Here is a 21,124-nt window from a genome sequence, read left to right on the forward strand (position 1 = left end):
CTGGTCTCTCTCTGTGTTCATGGTATTTACACTATACTGTAGCTGGTCTCTCTCTGTGGTTGTGGAAATTTGACTATTTTGTGGCTGTTCTCTCTCTGTGGTCGTGGAAATTATATTATTCTGTATCTGGTCTCTCTCTGTGGTTGTGGAAATTAGACTATTTTGTGTCTGGTCTCTCTCTGTGGTTGTGGAAATTAGACTATTCTGTAGTTGGTCTCTCTCTGTGTTCATGGTATTTAGACTATTCTGTAGCTGGTCTCTCTCTGTGGCCGTGGTAATTGGACTATTCTGTAGCTGGTCTCTCTCTGTAGTCGTGGAAATTAGACATTTCTGTATCTGTTCTCTCTCTGTGGTCGTGGAAATTAGACTCTTTTGCAGCTGGTCTCTCTCTGTGTTCATGGTATTTACACTATTCTGTAGCTGGTCTCTCTCTGTGGTCGTGGAAATTAGACTATTTTGTGTCTGGTCTCTCTCTGTGGTTGTGGAAATTAGACTATTCTGTAGCTGGTCTCTCTCTGTGTTCATGGGATTTAGACTATTCTGTAGCTGGTCTCTCTCTGTGTTCATGGTATTTACAATATTCTGTAGCTGGTCTCTCTATGTGGCCGTGGTAATTAGACTATTCTGTAGCTCATCTCTCTCTGTGTTCATGGTATTTACACTATTCTGTAGCTGGTCTCTCTCTGTGTCCGTGGTAATTGGACTATTCTGTAGCTGGTCTTTCTCTGTGGTCGTGGAAATTAGACTATTTTGTATCTGGTCTCTCTCTGTGTTTTTGGAAATTAGACTATTTTGTGGCTGTTCTCGCTCTGTGGTCCTGGAAATTAGACTCTTTTGCAGCTGGTCTCTCTCTGTGTTCATGGTATTTACACTATTCTGTAGCTGGCCTCTCTCTGTGGTTGTGGAAATTTGACTATTTTGTGGCTGTTCTCTCTCTGTGGTCGTGGAAATTAGATTATTCTGTATCTGGTCTCTCTCTGTGGTTGTGGAAATTAGACTATTTTGTGTCTGGTCTCTCTCTGTGGTTGTGGAAATTAGACTATTCTGTAGTTGGTCTCTCTCCGTGTTCATGGTATTTAGACTATTCTGTAGCTGGTCTCTCTCTGTGTTCATGGTATTTAGACTATTCTGTAGCTGGTCTCTCTCTGTGTTCATGGTATTTAGACTATTCTGTAGCTGGTCTCTCTCTGAGTTAATAATATTTAGCCTATTCTGTAGCTGGTCTCTCTCTGTGGTCATGGTATTTAGCCTATTCTGTAGCTGGTCTCTCTCTGCAGTTGCATCTGTAAAAGGGAAAAGTCAATCAAAATGTGTAACTGTCTCAACATTGACTGCAAATGTTGTAGTAAAATACAATGTTCACGTACAGGAATCCCACAGGCCTATGATCACAGCCAGTAGAGCACACACTGCAGCAACTCTGGAGGGTCTCTTCCAACTCTGAAAATGTACTGAATAACAAGTTATTAATAAAGTCAGATCTTTGGTAATGTGTTCATGTGCTTTACTTGTATCACCAGTGCTTTATTTCAGGTGGATTCTGCGGGAACAGGATCCGGCAACTCTCAGTTTTGGACTGATGCATTCCAAAACCAATTTTCCAGATCGTGGCATGAACAATAATTGTTAGTGTTTGCAATGTAAAATTGTAAGAAAAAAAGTGTGAATTAAAGAGCTCAAAGTTAATTTGAGTTTCCTCCTCATTAATTATCCTGCCCCCTAAAAAAATGCAATGTGAAAATGATTTTCAGCCCGTGCCTGATATTCTGAGAATTCTAAACTTTTCACTACTTTATTACACATTATGTTATTTCTAAATGGTTCACCCGATATGGATGAAAATACGCTAAAATGAAAGCTGACGGTCTGCACTTTAACCTCATTCATTATTTCAAATCCAAACTTTTGGAGTATAGAGCCACAAGAAGAAAATATGCTTCACTGTCCCAATAACTACAGAGGGCACTGTAGGCAGGTGTCACGCCCTTACCATAGAGAGCCCTCGGGGTTCTGTATGGTGTTTTAGGTCAGGGCGTGACTAGGGGGGTTTCTAGGTTTTATATTTCTATGTTGGTGTGTGAGTATGGTTCTCAATTAGAGGCAGCTGAATATCGTTACCTCTAATTGGGGATCATAATTAGTGTGTCCTTTTTCCCACCTGCGATGTGGGATATTGTTTTGGTTTAGTGCCTGTGTGCGCTACGGATTGCACGATTGATATATCATTGTTGTTTTGAGGTTTCACTATAATTAAAATGTGGAACTCTACCTTGGTCAAATTATTTATTCAACGGTCGTGACAGCAGGGGTAAGGTAGAGGCAGGTAGCCTCAATATTAACAGAGGGTACTGTAGGTAGGGGTAAGGTAACAACAGGTAGTCTCAATAATAACAGAGGGTACTGTAGGTAGGGGTAAGGTAGAGACAGGTAGTCTCACTATTAACAGAGGGTACTGTAGGTAGGGGTAAGGTAGAGACAGGTAGTCTCACTATTAACAGAGGGTACTGTAGGTAGGGGTAAGGTAATAACAGGTAGCCTTAATATTAACAGAGGGCACTGTAGGTAGGTGTAAGGTAGAGGCAGGTAGCCTCAATATTAATGGAGGGTACTGTAGGTAGGGGTAAGGAAGAGGCTAGTATTCTCAATAATAATGGAGGGTACTGTAGATAGGGGTAAGGTAGAGGCAGGTAGCCTCAATATTAACAGAGGGTACTGTAGGTAGGGGTAAGGTAGAGGCAGGTAGTCTCAATATTAACAGAGGGTACTGTAGGTAGGGGTAAGGTAATAACAGGTAGCCTCAATATTAACAGAGGGTACTGTAGGTAGGGGTAAGGTAGAGGCAGGTAGTCTCAATATTAACAGAGGGTACTGTAGGTAGGGGTAAGGTAATAACAGGTAGCCTCAATATTAACAGAGGGCACTGTAGGTAGGGGTAAGGTAGAGGCAGGTAGGCTCTAGGTTAGAGTGTTGGGTCAGGAACCAAATCCAACAGAAGCTAAATTTGTAATTTAACAACATATTCAGTGCATTCGGAAAGTATTTAGACCCCTTGATTTTTCCACATTTTGTTGCATTACAACCTTATTCTATAATGGATTTGGAAAACTGAAATATCACATTTACAAAAGTATTCAAACCCTTTACTCTGTACTTTGTTGAAGCACCATTGGCAGCGATTACATCCTTTAGTCTTCTTGGGTATGACTCTACAAGCTTGACACACCTGTATTTGGGTACTTTTTCCCATTCTTCTCTGCATATCCTCTCAAGCTCTGCCAGGTTGGATGGGGATTGTTGCTGCTATCATTTTTTGTATCCTGCTGCTCAGTCACTTTACCCCTGATTGTATGGCTAGAACTACCTCGTCTATCACTGATATCATTATTGATATTGTTCTTGTACTGTACATACTGTATATTATTTTCTTTTGACTCTATCTATTTCTGATATTGCTACTGTGCAAGTAACCATTGATGCTGTACCTTTTACACCTTCTATAGAGACCTATCCACTTAGCAAGACTTAGCAAAATATTGAAATATAAAATGTATATTGATATGTGGGGTCGTAACATGATTTTGTGACAAACCACAACAATATCATGTGACCGTATCAAGTGTCCACCACATAAATATATGGAGCATACATCTTTTATGTGCTGTACATGTGCACCTCACTCAGGTTTCAACTCAGGTTGCATGGCCTTAACTTTTGTATCGAATACTATTTGATAAGTGGGTGTGTAACAGTATATAAAGGATGCTAATGTACTGGTGGGAAGGCATTTGGGAAGTGGTCAAAAGTACTTAAGTAAAAATACTTTAAAGTACTACTTCAGTATTTTTTGGGGCTATCTGTACATTACTTTACTATTTATATTTTTGGCAACTTTTACTTTTACTTCACTACATTTCAAAAGAAAATAAAGTACTTTTTACTCCATATATTTTCCCTGACACCCAAAAGTACTTGTTACATTTTGACTGGAAAATTGTCCAATTCACACACTTATCAAGAGAACATCCCTACTGCATCTGATCTGGCTGACTCACTTAACACAAATGCTTTGTTTGTAAATTATGTCTGAGTGTTGGAGTGTGCACCTGGCTATCCATCAATATAAAAAAGAGAACAAATTGTGCCGTCTGGTTTAATATAAGGAATTTGAAATGATTTATACTTTTACTCAATTGAATACTTTTTCCACCACTGGACGTGGCTGGCGGTTATAGCATTTATTTAACATGACACATCAATTTAGACAAGTGTGTCTGGGTAAGTGTCATCTAATATTTATAAAATATTTTTATCTGGACACTTTCTGTTTGCCTGGAATTTTTCCTTATTGTAGGCTACTACCACTTTAATTCTTAATCTTTACTACACTACTCACTGTTTAGCACATGACCTCATGTGAATTCTTAAAGAGATGGGTGAGGCTGGCTTAAGAGAGTGTGAACAATGCTGACTGGGTGTAGACAAAGGAGAGCACCAAATCATTCAAAGGCCCTTTTCTCAAAAGTGAGTTTACAATTGTATCAACTTTCAAAGCAGAATTACTTTCCCATTGTTCCTCAGAAATACTGTGTATGATATACCATTTCGTAGCTCTGAGTCTCTACTATCCAATGAAAAAATAAAATAAAACATTTGCTACATAAGACCGAATCCAGGTGGTGAGTCACATATGGCCAATAAGTGGCAATATCGTCCGCTATTATCCTCAGTCATTTTCCATTCAGATTGTCAGACCCCGGTGGCTTGTCATTGTTGATAGACAAAACATTTTTTACCTCTTACACACTAAATTCAATAGAACAATGCTTGTCTTTCAGAATTTGGTCAGATATAACTGAATGTGTAGTGTCAGCGTTAGTTGCTGGTGTCATGAAGTTGGCCTGAGGGGGGAGGTTTATGATCCCCATAAATACCTTTCCCTTTTTCCTCTCTCTTTTTCCTCTCTCTACTCTGTGACTATTGAAAATCCCTTTGTTAACATGGAGAGTCTGGTGACATCAAAAGGTGGGAAACGGAACCATATTTTGGTAATCCAACCAGTTGAAAATATGCATTGGTACTTAATGAATATGATGTCAGATCAGTTTGCGTCTGAGACATGATTACTGATGATAGGACGACATAAACTGTATCTTGGGAAGTCTACACATTCTAGTTATCAGATTCACATGGAATTGTTGTGCAATTTAAATGTTTAAATATTAAACTATTTGTGAAAAGTTGAAATGTAATTTTTAGCTTCTTAAATGAGAGAACGGCTTGTCATAGAGAAACTCTGCTCACTCAGAGGCCCCGCCCATGTGAATAGACATCGGTTGTAAACTATGAAAGACGGCCCTCTCTCCCAACCCTATATAAGCCCATTTATGAAAATGTAACTTTCTGTTCCAAGGACGTGCGGACTGGCAGTCCCCACGTTGAAAGGACAAAGACCACCTACAGAACTAAGCCAACATCAGCAAGAACCTAACGAAATTGGCATCGAATTTCAATGTGAAGGTGACGACCTACACGCCGGAAGAATGAACTTCGACTATACCAGCCAGAATATAGCATGAGCTTAAAGTATGGCAACTTGGTATGAACTTTGAACTCTTATTCACTAAAGAAGTGCTACCCCCTCCGCCCGCTAAACGTGGGCTAGGAGAGGACGGACAGAGTATCCATTCTACCACGCTCCAGTTCACCACTAGACAGTCTTCAGAGGACCAGAGATCCATGCTGGACCACCCGGCCTCCCATCTACGAACAATCTACCGAAGCTCAGCTCAGAGTAAATATTTATTGCATTCTCCTTTTTCAAATGGGCGGTTATTTAGAATGCATAAGATACTGTATTTACGATAGCATAGCTGCCTACGGCTCGATAGAGACACAAAACCTTTTTGCTCCTCAGTCTTCCCGCTCTTTCACTCAAACCCAACGCCCTCTCTTTGTGTAACCAGCCGTCATATTTTTTCCGTCCGCTAGGGACGTTTTCCTTCATGACATCATTTGTAATCAATGTATGATGCATTCTGTGTATATGTAATTCTGTGTGATTGTTTAGGTATTTAGTAAATAATAATTAAACCAAATATTGTATTACTGATTCAACTTGTTATAGCCAGGGTTTGTGAAGATAACCAAGAATTTATAACTTTGAGATGAGACTAAATAAAATGACAATTAAATATTGACTGCTATTGAGGTAAAAGATGACCAGGTCTTTACGAGTTTATTCGGAAGATAACGGCTCTATAAACATTCTTTCGTAGTGCCCCGACTTTCTAGTTAATTATTTACCTGATTAGCTTAATCAGGAAATATTAATTACAGAGAAATGATTTTATAGAATAGCATGTCATATCACTTAATCCAGCATAGCCAAAGATACGACACTAGCATGTTATGCCGAAGTTTGCTAATCTTGCCAATGAAAAAATCATTAAAGTAGTTGGCAATATCAATGGGTTTTGTGATTAATGAGCCATCTGATTCAATGAATGATGGAGTGGAGTTTGCCTTTTTGCCCAAAATGTAATTTAAGGTGCTCCAAAGCTTTTTACTATCATTCTTTTATATAATTTATTTTTGTTTCGAAGTATAGTTCATTCTTTATTTAGTCTACTCACATTATTTCTCAATTTGCAGTATGTATGCCAATTGGTTGTGCTGGCAGACTTATTTGCAATACCTTTTGCCTCATCCCTGTCAACCACACAATTGATAAATTCCTCATCAATCCAAGGTGATTTAACATGTTTTACAGTCATTGCTTATTAGTAACTGGAATAAGCAAATTTCGTAAATGTGTCAAGTGCAGCGTCTTGTTGCCTCATTACACACCACAGACCAGCAAATATTCTTTACATCAACATAAGAATCACTACAAAACTTATTGTATGACCTCTTATAAACTATATTAGGCCCAGCCTTTGGAACTTTTGTTTTCTTAGATATGGCTACTATATTTTCACAAGCCATTACCACCCTCCCAGGCCCTAGAGCCTGAGAAGGGAGACAAGAAGGAAGGAAGAATTGGGAGTTTTGTGTTTTTCTATTTATTATTTTTACTAGGGTGGATTAAGTTAGTTAGAATGGATTTCATTTTTACCTTGTTTTTTCAACCCCATCAAGTTGGTGGCAGGAACACACATTTTTGGGTTGTAGTCCGCCATAAGACCCACAGAAGAAGAACGATAGACTGCAACAAAGCAGGTAAATGTTGAACTGGAATGCAGTTGTGCTGAGAAGTGTCTTGGTTGGTAATGCAGCAAATGTGGTCTCGCCACACGTTTTCCGGCGGCTTTGGATAAAGACACAATACAAAACAATGAAACAATGCATATGTTCATTCTGCATAAGAACCACTTTCTGCATGCATGCTGATGTACAATACTATATGTGACTCATCACCTGGATTCGGTCTTGTGTAGAAACATTTGAAATTATGTTTTTTTACCTTATATAAAAGTAGAGACAGAGCTACAAAACGGTAAATCATACACTGCATTTGAGGAACAATGGGAAAGTATTTATCCTTTGAAAGTTGATCAACTTATAAACTCAATTTTGAGAAAATGGCCTTTGAATGTGTTGGTATCTAGTGAAGTGCTCTTCGTGGTCAACACCCATTCACCATCGTTCACACCCTCTTAAGCTTTAGCCCCACCCATCTCGTTTTGCTCTCGTAGCGCACACTTGATGCTCTGGCGGATGATTTGTTTACCTCTAGATAACATGACAACAGCCTAACCAGCTCTGCTTGCAACAATTTCATTACACTTTTTTGCAGACGTATACTGACACCGGCCATATTCAACGGGTGTTGTACACAAGTCACGTAACGTTGGCTAACGATCCAGCCAGCTAACGTTAGCTAGTTAAACAGCAATGAACAGTACCAAGAATGCCACAGTGCTGGGAGCTAACCAACCATGTTCACTGTTAACTAGCTAACATTAGGCTCTAACTAGAACAGCAAACGGCTCTGGGAAATGAATAATAACATCAGCTAGGGAGCCAGCCAGCTAATGTTAGCTAGCAAACAGTACACTTTAGCTTGAAATGAAACCACTTTCTGTCAAAATGAGAAAACGTGTAATATCTGAAAATGTAATGTTAGCTAGCTAATGCTAGACTATCTTACCTGTATACATCATCGTGCATGGAAGCGTCTCCCTGTCAGGAATGCCATGCCACGGTTGCCCTTAGTTTGAAGATGTAATCCAGAGACAGGTGTTTCCTCCATCTCTTTAGCTATCATATTCTAATTCCACTGATGTCAAAACTTGATCCTCCAGAAAGTGGAGAAACACACTTATGCAGCTCCACTACAAAATACATTAAAATAAGATGTGTTCGACAGGATTACCAACACAGACTGACAATCTTCTATGGAAGATCAATTTGAACTCTTCTCTCTGCATGTCCAGCCCAGTCTTTCATCTCAGCCAATCATGGCTAGTGGGAAAGTTGCTGGCTTTTTCTGTGACTTAACCAACAAGGCTCGTAATTTAACAATTGTATTCGTATTTAAAGATGGCATACGACTTTGTTATTAAGGCATATGAAGGTTCACATGTTCAAGAAGGCATTTCTGCCCAAAAAAACGCATTTTGATAAAAAACATATGTTTTACGTTCAAACGACTCTCCTGTGAAGTGACTTCTGTAACCGTAAAAGCCTTGGTTTCATGCATGTTAACATCAGAAGCCTCCTCCCTAAGTTTGTTTTACTCACTGCTTTAGCACACTCCGCCAACCCTGATGTCCTTGCCGTGTCTGAATCCTGGCTTAGGAAGGCCACCAAAAATTTGAAGATTTCCATCCCCAACTACAACATTTTCCATCAAGATAGAACTGCCAAAGGGGGAGGAGTTGCAATCTATTGCAGAGATAGCCTGCAAAGTTCTGTCATACTTTCCAGGTCTATGCCCAAACAATTAGAGCGTCTAATTTTTAAAATGAATCTCTCCAGAAATAAGTCTCTCACTGTTGCCGCCTGTTGCCCCCTCAGCACCCAGTTGTGCCCTCGACACCATATGTGATTTGATTGCCACCCATCTATCTTCAGAGTTTGTTCTGTTAGGTGACCTAAACTGGGATGTGCTTAACACCCCGGGTGTCCTACAATCTAAGCTTGATGCCCTCAATCTCAAACAAATCATCAAGGAACCCACCAGGTACAACCCTAAATCATTAAACTTGGGCACCCTCATAGATATCATCCTGACCAACTTGCCCTCCAAATACACCTTTGCTGTTTTCGATCAGGATCTCAGCGATCACTGCCTCATTGCCTCCATGCAATATGGGTCCGCGGTCAAACGACCACCCCTCATCACGGTCAAACGCTCCCTAAAACACTTCTGCGAGCAGGCCTTTCTAATTGACCTGGCCCGGGTATCCTGGAAGGATATTGACCTCAACCCGTAAGTAGAGGATGCCTGGTTGTTCTTTAAAAGTAATTTCCTCACCGTCTTAAATAAGCATGCCCCTTTCTAAAAATGTAGAACTAAGAACAGATATAGGCCTTGGTTCACTCCAGACCTGACTGCCCTTGACCAGCACAAAAACATCCTGTGGCGTACTGCACTAGCATCAAATAGTCCCCACGATATGCAATTTTTCAGGGAAGTCAGGAACCAATACAAACAAAAAGCAAAGGCTAGCTTTTTCAAACAGAAATTTGCACCAAAAAGTTCTGGGACACTGTAAAGTCTGTGGAGAACAAGAGCACCTCCTCCCAGCTGCCCACTGTACTGGGGCTAGGAAACACTGTCACAGAATTTCAATAAGCATTTATCTACGGCTGGCCATGCTTTCCTCCTGGCTACCCCAACCCCGGCCAACAGCTCCGTACCCCCTGCAGCTACTTGCCCAAGCCTCCATAGCTTCTCCTTGATCCAAATCCAGATGGCAGATGTTCTGAAATAGCTTCAAAACCTGGACCCGTACAAATCAGCTGGGCTAGACAATCTGGACCCTCTCTTTCTAAAATGATCTGCCGCCATTATTGCAACCCCTACTACTAGTCTGTTCAACCTCTCTTTGTATCGTCTGAGATTCCAAAAGATTGGAAAGCTGCCGCGGTCATCCCCCACTTCAAAGGGGGTGACAGTCTGGGTCTAGACTGTCACCCCCTTTGAAGTGGGGGATGACCGCGGATATACAGACCTATATCCATCCTGCCCTGCCTTTCTAAAGTCTTCGAAAGCCAAGTTAACAAACAGATCACTGACCATTTTGAATCCCACCGTACCTTCTCTGCTGTGCAATCCGTTTTCCGAGCTGGTCACAGGTGCACTTCAGCCACGCTCAAGGTACTAAATGATATCATAACCACCATTGATAAAAGACAGTACTGTGCAGCCATCTTCATCGACCTGGCCAAGGCTTTCGACTCTGTCAATCACCGTATTCTTATCGGCAGACTCAACAGCCCTGGTTTCTCAAATGACTGCCTCGCCTGGTTCACCAACTACTTCTCAGATAGAGTTCAGTGTGTCAAATCGGAGGGCCTGTTGTCCGGACCTCTGGCAGTCTCTATGGGGGTACCACAGGGTTCAATTCTCGGGTCGACTCTTTTCTCAAACGACAGGTTTTTAATGGGGTTCAAGTACGGAGACTGAGACGTCCATTGCAAAATGTTGTGGCCCTACAAACTAATACAAACCCATTGAAAGCTGAGTGTCATCAGGAACACACACGTCGGTTGTTTTGCTCTATGACACTCACGAGCATCACAACACTCGTCTGAATGTAACCTTGTAACCTAGATACTGCCCCCTAAATCAATGATGTCGCTCTTGCTGCGGATGATTCCTTGATCCACCTCTACGCAGAAGACACCATTCTGCATACATCTGGCCCTTCTTTGGACACTGTGTTAACAAACCTCCAAACGAGCTTCAATGCCATACAACACTCCTTCCGTGGTCTCTAACTGCTCTTAAACACTAGTAAAACAATGCATGCTCTTCAACCAATCACTGCCCGCACCTGCCCGCCTGACTAGCATCATTACTCAGTCTGGATGGTTCTGACTTAGAATATGTGGACAACTACAAATACCTAGGAGTCTGGCTAGACTGTAAACTCTCCTTCCAGACTCATATCAAACATCTCCAACCCAAATTAAATCTAGAATCGGCTTCCTATTTCGTAACAAAGCCTCCTTCACTCATGCTGCCAAACATACCCTCGTAAAACTGACTATCCTACCGATCCTCGACTTTGGCGATGTCATTTTTAAAATAGCCCCCAACACTCTACTCAGAAAACTGGATGCAGTCTATCACTGTGCCATCTGTTTTGTCACCAAAGCCCCATATACCGCCCACCACTGCGACCTGTATTCTCTCGTCGGCTGGCCCTCACTACATATTAGTCGCCAGACCCACTGGCTCCAGGTCATCTTTAAGTCTTTACTAGGTAAAGCTCCGCCTGATCTCAGCTCACTGGTCACCATAACAACACCCACCCATAGCACGCGCTCCAGCAGGTATATCTCACTGGTCATCCCCATAGCCAACACCTGCTTTGGCTGCCTTTCCTTCAAGTTCTCTGCTGCCAATGACTGTTTTTAATTGCAAAAATTGCTGAACTTGGAGACTTATATCTCCCTCACCAACTTTAAGCATTAGCTATCTGAGCAGCTTACCGATCACTGCAGCTGTGCATAGCCCATCTGTAATTATCCCATCCAACTACCTACCTCATCCACAAATTATTTTTATTTACTTTTTTGCTCTTTTGCACACCAGCATTTCTACTTTTACATCATCATCTGTGTTAATTCGCTAAATTGTAAATACTTTGCTACTATGGCCTATTTATTGCCTTACCTCCTTACTCCATTTGCACACACTGTATATAGATTGTTCTATTGTGTTATTGACTGTACTTTTGTTTATCCCATGTTTAACTTTGTGTTGTTGTTTTTTGTCGCACTGCTTTGCTTTATCTTGGCCAGGTCGCAGTTGTAAATGAGAACTTGTTCTCAACTGGCCAACCTGGTTAAATAAAGGTGAAAAAAATAATAATAATAAAAATTGTGACTTGCGACATTCATCTAATTTCCTGATTCGGGTCGCATATCTTAAATTTGAGCCTATTAGAAAGTGCTACCCAAGAATAGTAAAGCCCCCTTTACTGGCTCAAATAGCTGATCCATAAACCTGTTACCAACCCTTTGTCACCTTTTGGAAAAAAATGTGTTTGATCAGATACAATGCTATTTTACAATAAACAAATTGACAACAGACTCAGGACGCTTATAGGGAAGGACATTCAACAAGCTCAGCACTTACACAAATTACTGATGATTGGATGAGAGAAATTTATAATAAATAGATTGTGGGGGCTGTTTTGTTAGACTTCAGTGCGGCTTTTGATATTATCGATCATAGTCTGAGGTTGGAAAAACATAGTCTTATGGCTTTACACCCCCTTCTATATTGTGGATAAAGAGTTACTGGTCTTTAATGGAAGCCTCTCCAACATAATCCTGGTAGAATCAGGAATGCCCCAGGGCAGCTGTTTAGGCCCTTTACTTTTTTCAATATTTACTAACGACATGCTGCTGTCTTTGAGCAAAGCCAGTTTGTCTATGTATACGAATGACTAAACACTATACACATCAGCTAATACAGAGACTGAAATGACTGCAACTCTTAAAACCTCTTAAGGATCTGCACCTTTTAAAAAAGATTCTACAAAAATGACATACCCAAATCTAACTGCCTGTAACTCAGGCCCTGAAGCAAGGATATGCATATTCTTGGTACCATTTGAAAGGAAACTTTGAAGTTTGTGGAAATGTGAAAGGAATGTAGGAGAATATAACACAATAGATCTGGTAAAAGATAATACAAAGAAAAAACCAACCGTTTGTTTGTATTTTTTTGTACCATCATCTTTGAAATGCAAGAGAAAGGCCATAATGTATTATTCCAGCCCAGGTGCAATTTAGATTTTGGACACTAGATGGCATCAGTGTATGTGCAAAGTTTTAGACTGATCCAATGAACCATTGAATTTCTGTTCAAAATGTTGTATCAAGACAGCCCAAATGTGCCTAATTTGTTTATTAGTATCTTTTCATATTCAAAATTGTGCACTCTCCTCAAACAATAGCATGGCATTCTTTCACTGTAATAGCTACTGTAAATTGGACAGTGCAGTTAGATAATAACAAGAATTTAAGCTTTCTGCCAATATCAGATATGTCTATGTCCTGGGAAATGTTCTTGTTGCTTACAACCTCATGCTAATCGCATTAGTCTACATTAGCTCAACCGTCCCGTGGAAGGGACACCGATCCCGAAGAAGTTTTAACAAAGAGCTGCAGTTAGTTTCAGAATGGGTGGCAAGGAATAATTTAATCCTAAATATAAAAAAAACTAAAAGAATTGTATTTGGGACAAATCATTCACTAAACCCTAAACCTCCACTAATTATTGTAATGATTAATGTGGAAAATGAGAAAGTTAAGGTGACTAAACTACTTGGAGTAACCCTAGGTTGTAAATTGTCATGGTCAAAACATATTGATACAACAGTAGCGAAGATGGGGAGAAGTCTGTCCATAATAAAGAGCTGCTCTGCGTTCTTAACAACACTATCAACAAGGCAGGCCCTAGTTTTGTCACACCTGAACTACTGTTCAGTAGTGTGGCCAGGTGCCACAGAGAGACTTAGGAAATGTACAATTGGCTCAAACAGGACAGCACAGCTGGCCCTTAAAAGTACACAGGGTGCTAACAGTACTGATATGCATGTCAATCTCTCATGGCTCAAAGTGGAAGAGTTAATCGATTTCATCACTACTTGTTTTTGAAAAAAGTATTGACAAGCTGAATGTACCGAGCTTTCTGTTAAAATCAAATCAAATCAAAGTTTATTTGTCATGTGCGCTGAATACAACAGGTGTAGACCTTGTTGTGAAATGCTTACTTACAGGCTCTAACCAATAGTGCAAAAAAAGGTATTACGTGAACAATAGGTAACAACAGTAAAAAGACAGTTGAAAATAACAGTAGCGAGGCTATATACAGACACTGATTAGTCAGGCTGATTGAGGTAGTATGTACATGTAGATATGGTTAAAGTGACAATGCATATATGATGAACAGAGAGTAGCAGTAGCGTAAAAGATGGGTTGGCGGGTGGTGGGTGGCTGGCACAATGCAGTTAGCCCGGTTAGCCAATGTGCGGGCACACTGGTTGGTCGGGCCAATTGAGGTAGTATGTACATGAATGTATAGCTAAAGTGACTATGCATATATGATAAACAGAGAGTAGCAGAAGCGTAAAAAGAGGGGTTGGGGGGGCACACAATGCAAATAGTCCGGGTAGCCATTTAATTACCTGTTCAGGAGTCTTATGGCTTGGGGGTAAAAACTGTTGAGAAGCCTTTTTGTCCTAGACTTGGCACTCCGGTACCGCTTGACATGCGGTAGTAGAGAGAACAGTCTATGACTGGGGTGACTGGGGACTTTGACAATTTTTAGGGCCTTCCTCTGACACCACCTGGTATATAGGTCCTGGATGGCAGGAAGCTTGGCCCAATGATGTACTGGGTCGTACGCACTACCCTCTGTAGTGCCTTGAAGTCGGAGGCCGAGCAATTGCCGTACCAGACAGTGATGCAACAGCTCAGCATGCTCTCGATGTTGCAGCTGTAGAACCTTTTGAGGATCTCAGGACCCATGACAAATCTTTTTAGTTTCCTGAGGGGAATAGGCTTTGTTGTGCCCTCTTCACGACTGTCTTGGTGTGTTTGAACCATTCTAGTTTGTTGTTGATGTGGACACCAAGGAACTTGAAGCTCTCAACCTGCTCCACTACAGCCCCGTCGATGAGAATGGGGCCGTGCTCGGTCCTCCTTTTCCTGTAGTCCACAATCATCTCCTTAGTCTTGGTTGCGTTGAGGGATAGGTTGTTATTCTTGCACCACCCGGCCAGATCTCTGACCTCCTCCCTATAGGCTGTCTCGTCGTTGTCGGTGATCAGGCCTACCACTGTTGTGTCATCTGCAAACTTAATGATGGTGTTGGAGTCGTAGCTGGCCATGCAGTCGTGGGTGAACAGGGAGTACAGGAGGGGACTGAGCACGCACCCCTGGGGAGCTCCAGTGTTGAGGATCAGCGTGGCAGATTTGCTGAGTAGTGTTGGAGGCTATTTTGTAAATCGCCGAAGTCAAGGATCGGTAGAATAGTCAGTTTTACAAGGGTATGTTTGGCAGCATGAGTGAAGGATGCTTTGTTGCGAAATAGGTAGCCGATTCTAGATTTAATTTTGAATTGGAGATGCTTGATGTGAGTCTGGAAGGAGAGTTTACAGTCTAACCACACGCCTAGGTATTTGTAGTTGTCCACATATTCTAAGTCAGAACCGTCCAGAGTAGTGATGCTAGATGGGCGTGCAGGTGCGGGCAGCAATCGATTGAAGAGCATGCATTTAGTTTTACTTGCATTTAAGAACAGTTGGAGGCCACGGAAGGAGAGTTGTAAGGCATTGAAGCTCGTCTGGAGGTTTGTTAGCACGGTGTCCAAAGAAGGGCCAGAAGTATACAGAATGGTGTCGTCTGCGTAGAGGTGGATCAGAGAATCACCAGCAGCAAGAGCGACATTGATGTATACATAGGAAAGAGTCAGCCCGAGAATTGAACCCTGTGGCACCCCCATAGAGACAGGCAGGCCTCTGCACTCTAGTTATGAAGGTGTCTCCCTCTGCCATACGGAGGCATTGTATGATACACCCAGTGAGCTATAATGGATACACCAATAGCAACTAGCAGCAGAAGAGTTGAGCGCAGAACTCTGATATATGCAGAAGTTCAACAGGTAACTTCGATTGTAAACTACATCGCGCACGCCTGTTTGCAAAACTATGTGGATATATGGCATTAGAGCATGACAATGTTCTATTCACACCGAGGCTTGGTGGTTATCGAGGGGGAGTGTTGGAACTGTTATTCACAATGGATGTAAAAAAACAGACTTTTTTGACTTTCTATGTAATGAAAATTAAATGTGTCTCCTTGCCTACAGACATATTTGGGAAACTGAACAAACTGAATGCAAGCATGCATGTGAAATACAAAAAAGTTCTACAGATGAGTGACCGAATCAGAGAAATCCATTTAACTGTGATCCTGGCTCAGTTGACATGCCGGTAAGTGTCATGCCGATTGAGCTGTCATGTGACCGAATGCTGCATACAACGCATTAATGTTGAGTCACTACGGAGGAGTTTTTGGTTCCTGACTCAAATACTGTGCTGTCTCCCTCCGAGCATTAAAACCCATGGTACGCTGATTCAGTGCGCTCATCTGCATTAAAAAGAAATATCAATCCAGGCTGGATTTGACAGGAGAGATGAGGTGAGCACTGTTGACCACACCCCTTGACGTTGAGGAGCTCCGACGTGACATGCATCAAGCCACACCCATCTCATTAGTGGTGGTGAGATAAGAGACTGATACTGTATATACATATGTGACCCGATGCAGGAAACTAGGCGAATGTCGCAAGTCACAACTTCACAGGAGAGCCATTTGAACGTAAAGAAATGTTTTTTATAAAAATGTGTTTTTTGGCAGAAATGCCTTCTTGAAAATGTGAACTTTCATGTGCCTTAATGACAAACTTGTATGTCATCTGTAAATACGAATACAATTGTTAAATTACGAACCTTGTTGGTTAAGCCATGGAAAAAGTGAGCAACCTTCCCTCTTGACCATGATTGGCCAAGATAATGAGTGGGCTGGACATGCCGGGAGAAGGGTTTGGATTGGTCTGCCATATAGTAGGCTTCGTCAGTCTGTGTTGGTAATCCTGGATTACATCTTCAATCTAAGGGCTACCGTAGTATGGCATTCCTGACAGGGAGACACGTCCATCATGCATGATGATGTGTACAGGTAAGATAGTCTAGCTAGCTACATTTTCAGATATTACACGTTTCTAATTTTGACAGAAAGTGGTTTCATTTCAAGCTAAAGTGTACTGTTAGCTAGCTAGCTAACGTTTGCTGGCTGGCTCCCTAGCTGACGTTATTATTAGTATACCAGAGCCGTTTGCTTTGCTAGTTAGAGCTTAATGTTAGCTAGCTAACATTGAACCTGGTTGGTTAGATCCCAGCGATGTGACATTGTTTGCACTGTGTTCATTGTTGTTTAACTAGCTAACGTTAGCTGGCTGGCTCGTTAGCTAATGTTAAGTGATGTGTGTGAACCTACACTTTGTTTACCTAGCTAGGTACATTGTTTATCTAGCTAGGTAGCTATATGTCTTATGCTAACATGTACTGTTAGCTAGCTAACGTTAGCTGGCTGGCTCCCAAGCTGACGTTATTATTCGTATCCCAGAGCCGTTTGCTTTTATAGTTAGAGCCTAATATTAGCTAGCTAATATTGAACCAGGTTGGTTAGCTCCCTGCACTGTGGCATTCTTGGCACTGTTCATTGTTGTTTAACTAGCTAACGTTAGCTGGCTGGCTCGTTAGCTAACGTTATGTGACGTGTGTACAACACCCGTTGAATATGGCCGTGTCAGTAAACGTCTATCTAACCAGAAGAGCTGGTTATCCATAGGTAAATAAACCATCGACCAGAGCGTCAAGTGTGCACTCCAAGAGCGCAGCGAGATGGGTGGGGCTAAAGCTTAAGAGGGTGTGAACAATGCTGAATGGATGTAGACAAAGAAAAGCTCTTAACCAGATACCATCACATTCAAAGGACATTTTCTCAAAAATGATTTTACAAGCTGATAAACTTTCAAAGCAGAATTACTTTCCCATTGTTCCTCAAATGCAGTGTATGATATACCATGATATACCATTTTGTATCTCTGAGTCTCTAATTTATCCAATGTAAAAAACACCATTTCAAATTTTGCTACATAAGACCAAATCCAGGTGGTGAGTCACATATACACATATACATTGCATTCAGACCCCTTTAGTTTTTCAGCCTTATTCTAAAATCAATTCAATTGTTTTCCCCCCAACAATCTACACACAATACCCCATAATGACAAAGAAAAAACAGGTCTCTCCGTAGATGTTCGATAGGGATCAAGTCCGGGCTCTGACTGGGCAACTCAAGGACATGCAGAGACTTGTCCCGTAACCACTCCTGCATTGTCTTGGCTGTGTGCTTAGGGTCGTTGTCCTATTGGAAGGTGAAGCTTTGCCCCAGTTTGAGGTCCTGAGCGCTATGGAGCAAGTTTTCATCAAGGATCTCTCTATACTTTGCTACGTTAATCTTTGCCTCAATTCTGACTAGTCTCCCAGTGCCTGCCACTGAAAAACATCCCCACAGTATGATGCTGCCACTACCATGCTTCACCGTAGGGATGTTGCCAGGTTTCCTACAGACGTGACACTTGGCATTCAGACCAAAGAGTTCAATATTGGTCTTTAGGTGCCTTTTGACAAACTCCAAGCATGCTGTTATGTGCCTTTTACTGAGGAGTGTCTTCTGTCTGGCCACTCTACCATAAAGACCTTATTGGTGGAGTGCTGTAGAGATGGTTCTCCCATCTCCACAGAGGAACTCTGGAGCTCTCTGAGTGACCATCGGGTTCTTGGTTGACCTTCTCCCCCAATTGCTCCGTTTGACTGGGCGGCCAGCTCTATGATGTGTCTTGTTGGTTCCAAACTTCTTCCATTTAAGAATGATGGAAGCCACTGTGTTCTTGGTGACCTTCAATGCTGCAGACATTTTATGGTACCCTTCCCCAGATCTGTGCCTCAGCACAATCCTATCTCGGAGCTCTACGGACAATTATTTCAACCTCTTGGCTTGGTTTTTTTCTCTGACATGCACTGTCAAATGTGGGACCTTATATATACAGGTGTGTGCCTTTCCAAATCATGTCCGATCAAATTAATTTACCACACGTGGACTCTAATTAAGTTGTAGAAACATCAAGCTTCAATTGAAACAGGATGCACATAAGCTCAATTTCGAGTCTCATAGCAAAGGGTCTGAATACTTATGTAAATAAGGTATTGTTGTTTTTTATATTTATTACATTTGCAAATATTTCTAAATACCTGTTTTAACTTTGTCATTATGGGGTATTGTGTGTAGATTGATGAGGGAAAAAATGTATTTAATCAATTTTAGAATAAGGTTGTAACGTAACAAAATGTGGAAAAAGTCAAGGGGTCTGAAAACTTTCCAAATGCACTGTACCTACATACATGCATATAAATACATATACACATATACATGTATTTTTTAAGATATATTTTTACTTTATTGTTTCCCCTAACCCTACTACCCCTCCTCTAATTGGAGTAAATTAATAGACAACACTTAGGCTTCTAATTCCAGCTAATACATACAATATACATTTTACACACGCAATCTATTTTATAATAGTTATATTTAGTTAAATTTAGTTTGTTTTTACTCATGTCCTCCCTCAACCTCTCCCATCTATTTTTGATGTCCATGCAGTTTGATTTCTATTTGCCATTGATTTCTATTTGCCATATATTTTTAACTGTGCTGTTTCACAAAAGTTCTGAACCTACATACATTTTACGGACACAGTATATTTTACATTTCTTCTCTTGTTGTTATTAGTCCCACCCTTCATCTCTACTCAACGCCTCCCATCTATATCTTAACACCATCCAGTTTTGTAAAAAATAAATTGCATATAGCCTTTACAAAAGTCATACTTCATTTCATGTCAGGTTAGAAAGACAAAACACCCATTTATTGTATCAGGCTTGTGTCTTGTAATAGTGACTTTATAGACATCCTTACCTGCCTGTTGAGTTGGGTATCTGGAGTTGTGTGTCTGCAAGTGGAGATACAGCTGGTGTTTTATAGTGATGAGGGGCCAAGTTGTACTTCATGAAGTGACAGGTCACCCTTAGCTTGAAGGTTTTCCCTTTCTAGACAGTCAGGTGATTTCTTGTTAATCACAGAGATTGTTCCAGTCTGTCTAGTTCAGGTGCAGGAACAGTTGCCCCACCCTTGCATGCTGCATGCCTCACCTGCAACAACTTTAGGGATTCCTGTTTTTCTACGGTAAAAATAGTTCAACAGTCACAAGGATGTTGACAACCAAGGCAGCCGTGACTGTTGTTGTTAAACATAGCAGTCAACCTATTTCCTGTAGTCTCAAAATGATTACACATTTTGTTTAATGTAATAAAGTTGACTTTTAATGTATTCTTCAAATGGAGAACATTTATTAAATCATATCAAAATAATGCCATTAAAATAAATTATTCTATATATACAGTTGAAGTCGAAGTTTACATACACCTTAGCCAACTACATTTGAACTCAGTTTTTCACAATTCCTGACATTTAATCCTCGTAAAAACTCCCTGTTTTAGGTCAGTTAGGATCACCACTTTATTTTAATATTATGAAATTTCAGAATAATAGTAGAAAGAATGGTTTATTTCAGCTTATATTTCTTTCTTCACATTCCCAGTGGGTCAGAAGTTAACATACACTCAATTAGTATTTGGTAGCATTGCCTTTAAATTGTTTAACTTGGGTCAAACGTTTCGGGTAGCCTTCCACAAACTTCACACAATTTGGGTGAATTTTGGCCCATTTCTCCTGACAGAGCTGGTGTAACTGAGTCAGGTTTGTAGGCCTCTTGCTGGCACATGCTTTTTCAGTTCTGCCCACAAATGTTCTATAGGATTGAGGTCAGGGCTTTGTGATGGCCACTCCAATACCTTGACTTTGTTGTCCTTAAGCCATTTTGCCACAACTTTGGAAGTAGGCTTGGGGTCATTGTCCATTTGGAAGAACAAAATATTTTTTAAAAAGTCGAAAGGTCCTTATCTGAGCGATGTAAGAAAGATCAGGAAATAATTTGTATATTTTTTTGCCACATATTAGATGCTTTTTTTAGGCACTAAACTACCACCATATATATTACTTCCATTCATTTTTTAAACATACCGGACTACCTTCAGACGAGTCTCGTGAGGGTTGTGGTCATTCTTATACTGACGTGTATGTGTTCGTGAGAGACTCATTTTTCTGCAAAGGGGTCATATTAGTGTGTAACCCAAACTGTTCAGACGCTACAGACAGAATTTGGCAGATTGGTGGTACCGATTTCAAGCAA

The 21,124-nt window shown here is 40.9% G+C and overlaps 1 protein-coding gene across 3 annotated transcripts; it reads right to left on the reverse strand.

The window, feature by feature from the left end:
- Positions 1–538: 538 nt before the first annotated feature.
- LOC115202461 (putative leucine-rich repeat-containing protein DDB_G0290503) lies at positions 539–20,002 on the reverse strand. 3 transcript variants are annotated; one of them, XR_003879982.1, is made up of 4 exons: positions 19,792–20,002; positions 7,115–7,204; positions 1,368–1,451; positions 656–1,283 (listed from the first exon to the last, which is right to left on the reverse strand). XR_003879982.1 is itself a non-coding variant. In XM_029766620.1 (3 exons), exons 1-3 carry the CDS (start codon positions 7,353–7,355, stop codon positions 598–600), a joined length of 1,011 nt encoding a protein of 336 aa, XP_029622480.1. In that variant the 5' UTR covers positions 7,356–7,735; the 3' UTR covers positions 539–597. The 3 variants fall into 3 exon arrangements, 1 of the variants encoding a protein (XP_029622480.1); XR_003879981.1 differs by having other exon boundaries at positions 7,115–7,306; XM_029766620.1 differs by lacking the exon at positions 19,792–20,002 and having other exon boundaries at positions 539–1,283; positions 7,115–7,735.
- Between the last annotated feature and the right edge of the window lie 1,122 nt (positions 20,003–21,124).

Source organism: Salmo trutta, chromosome 11 (genome assembly GCF_901001165.1).
Source record: "Salmo trutta chromosome 11, fSalTru1.1, whole genome shotgun sequence".
NCBI lineage: Eukaryota > Metazoa > Chordata > Actinopteri > Salmoniformes > Salmonidae > Salmo > Salmo trutta.